At 29.7% G+C, this 10,750-nt stretch overlaps 1 protein-coding gene across 1 annotated transcript; it reads left to right on the top strand.

Annotated features, from left to right (window-relative positions):
* Positions 1-2,220: 2,220 nt before the first annotated feature.
* On the top strand, positions 2,221-7,783 carry LOTGIDRAFT_232832 (hypothetical protein; the record flags this gene model as incomplete). Its single annotated transcript, XM_009058051.1, has 3 exons — positions 2,221-2,482; positions 5,615-5,797; positions 7,339-7,783. The coding sequence occupies 3 exons, from the start codon at positions 2,221-2,223 to the stop codon at positions 7,602-7,604; spliced, it is 711 nt and encodes a 236-aa protein (XP_009056299.1). The 3' UTR covers positions 7,605-7,783.
* Positions 7,784-10,750: the final 2,967 nt, after the last annotated feature.

The following is a 10,750-nucleotide window of genomic DNA, read 5'->3' as shown; positions in this document are numbered from 1 at the left end:
ATTTGATAGTAAATACTTCTTACTTATATTTCTGTTGCTGTTCCACCACTATCTTTTTTAACTCTTCAATTCTCTGTTCTGTTAATTTTCTTACAATTTGTTCTGTGAATGTTTCAGTCACTTCTCCTTTCTCTCCCCTCTTTCTCCTAAATTCCGACAAAGAATTTTAAATATGGCTAGTGCTATTGATAGAAGTATTCAATGACAGGCTTCAAGAAGGAAATCTAATTCTTAAGATTCTAGATTTTTGGATTCCAATTATGAGTACCATTGTCATTTTAGTCTTATAACATAAGCCCACTATCCCAAAAGAGAATAAATTCTCGACTTACTTTGTTGTGTCCCCCTTTTCCAATAAATCTGAATATTGAAGAGCACAGTTCTATAATGAAAAAATATGACCTTGAATATTTTGAGAAAAAAAATCACAACATACATGACTGACTTTAACTGAGGATTTAAATCAAAATTATGGTCAAGCAATAATACACTGCATATTAAATAGTCCAATGCTAAATACTATTCATAAAGCAATCATTTTGTTTCAGTATTGCCATGATTTTCAAATACAAACAAACATAATTTTTCATGCTATGTTTTCAAATAAATACAATGTTTTTCCAAATTTTTTCTTTAGATTAAAATTTGGCACCATTGTCCTTTAAGCAAGTTTTTAGACCAATCCTTATTTACATCACAGAAGGTTCAATAAACACATTCTGATTTCAGCCTGTAGTTAACATTATTACCTTTTGTGAGAACCATTCTGGTGTTCTATCAGGTTCTCCATGAGGTTTAACTGTTCGGCTTACTGACACCCTTAAAAACCAAAATAAAAAAAATTTACATCCTACTTTTCTGCTACATACGTTAGCAAAAACAAGCAAAACCAGGCAATGACCCATGCAAGAAACTTTGCCATGACAGCTATGTAACATGTTGGATAAGAGCTTAAAACAACTAAGAAAAAAATCAAGATTTATCAACCTCTCTTAGAGAATGAGCTTCAGCCCATTGCCCTCTTTCCCTAAAGTACCAATGGCAATCTTATTTTTTAAAAAAGTAATGAAATATAGTATGATCAAGAATTGAAAAAACATTCAATTACCAATTTTGATCACCACTTCTCATAACAGAGCAAGCCAAAGCCAACTGTTCTTTAGTGGACCACTGATCAAGTGGCCCATGTTTCAGCTTTAATTCTAAAAACAGAAGACAAATGTGTTAAAAGATTATTCACCATAAAAATATTCATCAAACTTTGAAAAATTAGATCAAAATCTTTTCAATACAGAATTTAATGTCATTGATATAATCCAGGTATGTATTTAATGCAAAGTTGTTCATTTCTTCGTATTGGTCATATAGATCTTACCTACTATTGAAAATACAGATACAATGTCAGTATGAATATTAATCATAGATGAATTACTGATCCCTGCACGCACAGGGCATTATATCTATGGAAATTATAAGAGGTGTAATATCAAATGTCACTAAGTATTTCCCTCAATACACATGACATAGCACAGAGGGTAAGACTAAGACGTGGAGAACGGGAAATTATTTCCCTTCGATGTTTTATTCCAAAATAGTAAACAAAAGAAGGTGCAAAATCCCCGAACTCCCCTTTTACGGTAAATACAATGCATAATGTGGCAGGGAAATTGTAACTGTCATTTGACGCATTCAAACATTTCACCGAATATCCGATTGTATCATGCAATTCCAGAAGCTCATCATATAATATAAAAAATAAACAACAAATTATTTTATAAATCATCATACTTGCTAGCGCGGCCATCTTAATTGATTATTTTATTTTCGTATATATCTTAAAATCTTAAATATAACTTTATCTTCACTAAAAACTAACCATAAAATTGAAAAATGCTAGGATATGAGTATTAGACACAAAATAATTTGTCGAAAATTAACCCATAGATCTAATATGACAAGAAAAAAAATATTTTCGAAACTAAAAATGTTCTAATGATATCAGTTTTATGTCTTTATTATCCAGACGAAACTTGCATTTAAAAAAAGTCGACCGCAAATAGCGTCTGGACGACAATTCTATATGTGATTGACAGGTGCTTTTTAAGATGTCTGATGAATAATAACATAAAATGAGATTTACCTCATCCTGTGCTTTAAAATAATGTAATATAACTGTAAGATTGACGAAAAAAGACCGTGGTAAATCGCAAAAGCATTATCATGAGAGACAACAAAAAAGGATATTTAATCCTAACCTTTTTCTTAGGATTGGCTGGTGTGATTTTGATGGTTGTGGCATTTGCAACTGAAAATTGGATTGTTGCACACCCAGTTAAAAATCATACAATATCTGATGTGAACAATAACACCGATGACGCTAGTGCTGACTTTCCCAAATATACTGGAATAATAACACTTGGTTTATTCAAAGGTCAGAGAACACTTAACTATGGATTTGGGGATAGATCTCTAGATATTTATGGTAAGTACAACCAATTTTCATTTATATTTTTATCGAATGACTGTATAATGAAATTTCGAAGTATAAGACTATCTTCCTTTAATTTTGATCCCATTTCAATCTGAAGGAAAGGGGGTTAGGGTGGTTGCAATTTTCACCCCTGGTATTTACTATTTAGCAGCTGACTGGACAGGGGTAGAATTTTAAGATGTGAAATTCAGGGCATTTCTATTATTTATGTCATGGAGATATAAAGAAAGAAAAAAAGAAAACTATATTTTACAAGGATGACAACTTAGGTTTACAGTTAAGGATCCTTTCTAGCAGCTGGTCCTTGGCGATGATAATATTTGTGTATGTTAAAAACTTTTTAGCTAGCTAGGTTATAAGATTATTCAGGTTAAATATTGGTTTTCCTATCATTTCTTGTTATTTATAGGATGTTTACTTTCTACTTGTTCTCAGTAGGGTTATCTTGTTTATAGTGTATCAACATGTTAAAATTAACTACTGTTTGAATATTCAGGGTTTTTAGATAAATAATGCATATAGATACATGGTAATCTGTCATCAAAACCAAATGAAACACTAGCGTAGTCAAAGAAATTTAGTGAATTTATTCAAAAACTCTTTTTTTCCACCAAACCACCATGTTTATTGTGATATCTGCATTTTAGAAATTCTTTAGAATCAGGCCCTACTCTCTGGCCACATTGAGTTCTAAATTGATTTTTTTTTCTCTCATGTTCTCATATTCAAAATATGATAGTGCCCACCAATTGTCTTAGAATGCCTTTGGGTCCATGAATATTTTGAAAAATTTGCACTTGAAATGAACACACTTCTCTCCAAGAAAATTTCATGTGAAAATGACAAATTTTGAATTGAAAATCTCCCTCTGTAAAATCATAGCAAAATATTTTGAAGGGGGCTCAACTATAGCGAATCAACAAGTCATTTAAATCATCTCTAGCTACAGGCCTGTTAAGAATAAGCTTACTTTATCTTAATATCTTAATATATTATGAATCTTGAAATTATGGTGGCAATATTTAAGTCAAATTTGATCTTTGAGGCACTAAACCTTTGATAAACTGTTTGGTCAAGTCAACTTACGTGACCTAAATATTCATGATCTATGTAGATATGATCAATGTCAAGTTAACCTGTATCAATGGGACCAGAGCTTACTTGAAAAAAATATAAGATTTGTTAGGTTTTACATCAAAGTTGATGACTTTATTGTAATAATCATAATAGTCATAGTAATAATGACTTATAATTTTAGGTAAAGGGTTTAGTCATATGAATAGTTTGTTATAATGTTATTCTGACAAATGATCTGGGTAACAGCTATCTGTATGACAACATAATATTCTTAAAACTGCACTAGGACTGTTAATTATGCCTGTACAACAAGGTCCTCTTCCTTAGTGTATTGTCATTGTTTTTTGAAAACATGATATTGGATTTTAATTCTGATAAGTGTTACACATGGCTGAAATTGAGCAGGCTCAAGCAAATATATAGACAAACATAATATATATAAGAATAGGGCTGGGAATCGATTACCATACTGAGACCGATTATTGATGGCAGACTACTGATCAATAATTGATTAATAATCAAAATAATTTAATTGAGAAATCCGTTAATTACTAAATTAAAAACATGCCTAAATTCTGAATTTCATGGGTTATTTTTTGTGTCATAGAAGTATATTCTTTGCTTTGATCAGTTATTATAGTTTATTGTCTGAGAGTTATGTGTTGAAGGGAACCTATGTGAAAGAGATTACTACTTGTTAACGGGTACAATGGAGAAAATGTAACTTTGACATATAATCGATTAAGAAATTTGGTAATCGATAATAGAAATTTTAAAATCATTTTACCCAGCCCTATATAAGAATATAAGTAATGGATTATAAAATTGGTCTTATGAAATCATAGTTTTATTGATTTGATCAAGGTGTGACCATAAACTTTGTACATATTATATTACAGACTTCAATCTAACTAAATAGGTGTCTTATCAGTTAATATCACTAAGATTTTTAGATTATTTTCTTAGAAGGAAGTGATAGTGATCATAGTATTTTGTTTGTCACATAGCAAGTCCTTGACTTTCTGTTTGAGTTTATGTGCTAACAATAATACTAGATTCTGTACTGAGATATCTCAGCCTGTAAATCAATTCACAGTTTGCTTTTAACTAGCGTTTGACCAGTTACTGATTTTGACTGTCATGATATAATGTAGGCTCTCTGGGGTTTGATCTCTGTGTATTTTTAAAAAAAAAAAAATAAGCTTGGATCAGAACTTGAAATTGAAACAAAAAGATGTTTGGAAAAACAGTTTGTCTGATGAGACTGAAATTTGTTCTAATGACGCAAGTGTTTTAGCCTTAAATAATTCAAAATCTCCCCTGGGTTCAAAGTTCAGTAGCCATTTGTCTTCAAAATCAATATTGTCTCAAATAACAGATCAATTATTAATGGAAAGAATTCCCTAACAATTGATCTCATTTTCTTACCTTTAAAGGGACTGTAAATAGTTTTTCTAAATTTGTAATGTGTATCGGGGACACTGATAGCACCAAAAATGTAGAAAACCTCTTTATAATCCCTTTAATACTTGTATCAACAACCTACTTAAGAGAAGAGAGTCCATAAAATCCCATATAGATGAAAACAATTTTATTCTATCAAAGCCTGACAAGAAACAAAAATCAGTGAAAATATCATTGAAAAGACATTTTTAGGAATGTTATGTTTAAGATAATGTATGAACAATAACAAAATATTTTTCACTATTAAAATAGTGTTCAATACATCAATAATATTTTCAGGCTATATAGAAAAAAGATATATTAAAACAGAACATGGCATATTTGTTCAGCACTACAGGGCTTTATTTTTCTGACATAGAAATTTGTAAAACTATCATGTTTTTATTTCTGCATTTTCTGAATGTTTAGTATCTAGAACAGATGAATTTAATTGCTGGTACCTTTCACCATAATTCTACCTTAAAATGAAACAGTTTGACTTTTTGTATTTATGCTGTAATTTGTATTGGATATGCTCAAATATCTTTGCTCAGCTCAGCTTCTGTATATTGTAAAAAAAAAAATTTGTTTTGTCTTTTTCAGTTCAACAATTAAATGATGATGGCCTATCACATTTTGGACTGTGGGTCAGTACTATAGTTATGTTATCATTAGGTATTGTATGGGGTCTGATAGCTATAGGCTTTACAGTTTATAATATATTTGGTAAACCTATAGAAACAGTCACTGGTGAAATGGGATTATATCTATGGAATGGATTGTCATGTAAGTATTGCTGTTATATATTTTAGGGAATTGAAAATGTACTTTTTTGAAACAAGGTCTTTTTTTCAAACAAGATTATTCTACCAGCCAGTGTTATGTAGTTTAACTTGTCATGAGAAAGAAAAGAAACAACTATATTTTACAAGAATAACAACTTAGGTTCACAGTTAAGGATCCTTTCTACCAGATGGTCCTTGTCCAAACCTCTTATCATCGATCTTTCCCAGATTATCCAGTGGGTTGACTGAAATTATGAATCAGGATAACATTTAAGGTCATCAGACTTGCGCCGCCGACTGAGCATAGAACCCACAACCTACAACCACCATTTGCTCAATATAACCAAGCAAAGACGTTATGTAGAGAACCAAGTCTCTAATCGACTGTGCTGCTTAAAAGCTAGTAATTGCCCTTTGTAGTATGGCTGGAGTAAGGATTTTGGTAGATTGATGAAATCACAAGCATGTTCAAATACAACGGTAACCATGAAAACTGCTATCAGTGTGTGAAAGTTTGTCACCTTTCCTCATAATTCCAGTCGATCCCAGCTGTAAATGGATATGGATAATCCCGGAAAGATCAATGCCAAGAGGTTAGGACAATGACCAGTTGGTAGATAGGATCCTTGTGAATTTAAGTTGTTATCCTTGCAAAAATTGGTTGTATCTTGCTAAGATTTATTCATGACATTTTGTAAAAAGTTAGCCATACTAATCTGTTGTAGATATTTTATCAGTGGGAGGGTTTATGTATCCAGTAATCAATAAATCTGTAAAATATTCATTAACTGTCAGTAATAACATAGAAAACATCAATATTTAATATCAATTATATATTTTATATTGTCATGTTTGACTTACATTTAAAGATGGGTTCCCCGTTTTTTTTATGAAAATGAAAATGCTTATACTTATATTAATAGAAAGTAGAGGTTTTCTAATGACTTGGTAAAATACCAGTTTGTCTCACATGTCCATAATTAATTCATAATTAGCTAAATTAGAAGAGAAGGGTTTCAAATTAAGCAAACTATTAGAATAATTGGTGTTTCTAATGAATTATCATGTATTCTTAATTATATCATTATGTTCTTATTGCATATAATTAAGAGTTTTAATCAATCATATATGTTCATGTATGTAAAGTCTGGATAAACAAAAAAGTCTTTTTGACCCTTCTTGATTGGTCACTCATTGGAATTCTACTGGTAATTCTCTTCTAATTAGCTAATTATGAATTAATTATGATCATGTGACACAAACTTGTATTTTTCCAAGTCATTAGAACATCTTTACTTCTATTCATATATGTATTGGCATTTTCATTTTCATAAATGAAAATAAAGGAACCCATCTTTAAAGTTGATAACCCAATTTGCACAAAAATTGCAGAAAATGAAATTGCAGACAAAATATGAAGACAGGGCTGTTGATTTGGCTTTATTTTGGCTTTATTTTTCCGACATGACTGGCAATGCATCTCAAATGTCACTAGCTTGTCTCCAGGACAGAAAGTTACATAGTTTAATTTTCTTGTTCCAGGTACCTTTTCATTGCTGGCTGTCTTTATCTACGTTGGTTTATACATCAACAATTTATCAGTCAACCTGTTTTCAGCTGATGATGTAAAAGCAGGGTGGACGAACAAAGACAACACAGATTTTGGTATATCTTTTTATTTTTTAGTGGGAGCCGTTGGAGCATTTTTAATCAATAATATATTACTGTGTATGTCAGGTCAGAAATGTTGGTGTAGTTATTCTAGAGCCGGAGAGAAAGAAATTGATAATGGTATGATTCTATATTAAAGGAATACAATTGTTGAATTTTAAATTGATTTGAGGTAGAACAGATTTAAAGGGATATGGTCATTTAAAGGAATACTATGTCTTAGATTAGAATGAACATAAAATTTAAGAATTTTAAACTTGGCCAATAAGAGCATATATTCATCAGTAGATATACCTGGTGTCATAAATAACATAACAGGATCCTTAAATAATCCGATAAATCCAAAAAACTTAGTAATTATCATTAAATATGCGATTTACCTCTCTAATGTACTTGAGTATTTGAAAGTACGGAATTTTATTTAGATTCCTAAGACTAGTTTCCATAAAAATTGTTTTCCAAAAATTGAAATTGCCAGCATTAAGCATTCAAAACAAATCACTGTTAATAGTTGCGCACTTGTTGAGCTCTCCATTTATGAGAAGATTTCTTTTTCCAATCCATTTAATTACTGAGTTTTTGCTGATATGAATATGTTATACAGAATGATTATATTATAAATTCAGTTTTATAATATATCACAATCATAAGTATAAACTAAGGTTGAATTTGAAGATAATGGTATCTAAAATGATAAAAAACGTTGTATACAAAGATACTGGCTTTATATTTTCTAAAAGAAAGAATTGTCAACTTTTTTAATATATATTCTTCTTTAGGGACGTTTTAAACAGGCAACGGTCCAAATGATAAACACCGAATTATTTAAACACGGTAAAAAAGTTATTTCATTTGTAACTCTAAACATCTACAAGGAAAAGTAGAAGTAATTAATATATCTTTCAAAAAAAAATTTGTTTAAAAAATTTAGGGGTTATTTCATAATTTTTTTTCTTTTAAATATTTTAAATCACAAAAATCACCTCGGAATTTCTATATATTTTGATAAAGTTTAAATATTTAGTGATTCTTCCGTCCCCAGATGAAATGCCTTATGCGTTATTGTGCCCCAATTTATATAAAGCCAGTCTTAGATCTACTATTGCCTTACATATCTCTTACATTCCAATATAGGACTAGAACATCATTTCAAATTGTCCTGCATTATTTATTAAGTATTTGTTATCCATAGATTATGTACATCATTTTTAACAGAAAGGACATTATTAATTTATTAAGTAATTGTTATCCATTAATTATGTATTAGAATAAACATAAGTAATGGTTATCCATGAATTATGTCCTGTTTTGAGAAATAATATCTTGACAAAGTGACAAGTTATTTATTAAGTAATTGTTATCCATAAATGATTTTCACCTCGACAGGTAACAGGTTATTTAAAAAGTAATTGTTATCAATAAATTTTGTCCTCATGTTAAATATAATATCTCACAAGTGACAGGTTATTTAGTAAGTAATTGTTATCCATAAACTATATAATCAATTTTTAACAGAATATCACCTCGACAACAGGTAACAAGTTATTTATTAAGTAATTGTTATCAGTAAATTATGTCCCCCATTTTTAACAGAATATCATAACAAGTGACAAGTTATTTTTGAGTAATTGTTATCCTTAGATTATGACCACCATTTTTAACAGAATATTATCTCAACAAGTAACCAGTGACATGTATTTATTAAGTAATTGTTATCTATAAATTAAGACCAGATTTTTTAAAAAGATGGCTGATATCTTTTGAAATTCAATATACATCACAATGACCTCACATTAGTCACAAGTTAAACTTTCCTTATGAGGAAAATTGATGTCTCTTTAAGCTCAATATGACTCTTTTTCTCTCAAAATGACTAATTAGTCATTCATACAAGGAAAACATCTTTTAAACTCTTGCCTCTTTGAGCCTACAAGTAAAATAATTTTAGAAAATGTTATTTAGTAAATCCTAAGCCACTATAGTTAAAGGTATTGTCAAGAGGTTTTCAAAATTTCTTATGTGTATTGAGGACACTTTTTAGCAAAAATTTGCAGGATTCCAATTTTCTATGAACTTTCTGTGATTCCTGCAATTCCACTAAAACTAAGTGTTTTATGATGTCACCAATCTCAAAATATGCATTTTTTCACATAGGGCCTCTGCGATTAGTGATTAGTCATCAAACACATAGTTTTAGTGAAACCACTGATGCTATCAGCGTTCCTCATATCATTACAAAGTTTAGAAAACCTCTTTACAATCCGTTTAAGATATGCTGGACATATACTGTTGATATAAAAGGCGATTTACTAAATTATTATTAGTTTTAGCACCAACATAGAAATGTAAACAATGGTCCATTCCACTATTTTGATTTGTTATTTTTGTATATATATATATATATTATATAAATATTGTTTGTTTGTTGATTGTTAGCTAGGTTTACTTTGATTGTTGTGATTTTTTCCCTTTTATTTTTACATGCCCTATTTAATTGTTTTTATCACGAGTGTTTCTTTTCAACATTTTTTTTTATCATGATTTTATCACATATAATTCATAACTTACAATGAAATTTTGTCTGAGAAAATGAGTTATTGGTTTTGAACTGAATTTCATACAAACAGATTTAATTTCAAACAGATTTATGTATAATTTCCAGAAATGGAAGTCTAAGAGTTTGTCTCTTCAAAGACTGAATATCAAAGTAAAATTCGATTTTTCATATATCTACAATGAAGTGTCCAGCTGATCTCAAATTAACAGCTTGTAACAATACATAAGATATAATATTGGATTTTACATGTTAGTTAAATGCTCTAGCTATCCAATTTAGAACATAAAGACCTAATCATAAAAAGTTTGAACTGTAGTCTTGACAGGAAGTATATATTGAAATTTGAGTAATTTGCAACAGTTGAGTATTACAACTGTGTTATATCATCTGCCTATTTCTATTTTGAGCTGATTTTTTTTTTTGTAATATATAGAAATCCAATATTCTTACCGGTTTTACTAGATTGAATTTCATAATTAATATTTTTTTAGTGCTCTTATAATGTATTAATTTGAAATTGATACTAATCAAGAATATTACTTTGGATTTATCTTATATAGAGCAACATGCACAAGGCCAATTTTTTTGGCTTTGTTATACTGATTTGATTATGAAATGACCATTCCTATCTAGAAAACTTTGTTTGATCCTAAATGAATTTATAAATTCACAGATCCGCGAGAATGATTTACAGCAGAATATTGACCAATCCTCTTAGAATCAGCG

Source organism: Lottia gigantea, assembly GCF_000327385.1.
Source record: "Lottia gigantea unplaced genomic scaffold LOTGIsca_32, whole genome shotgun sequence".
Taxonomy (NCBI): domain Eukaryota; kingdom Metazoa; phylum Mollusca; class Gastropoda; family Lottiidae; genus Lottia; species Lottia gigantea.
Note: the sequence above shows the minus strand (reverse complement) of the source record. Positions and strands in the feature narration are given on the sequence as shown.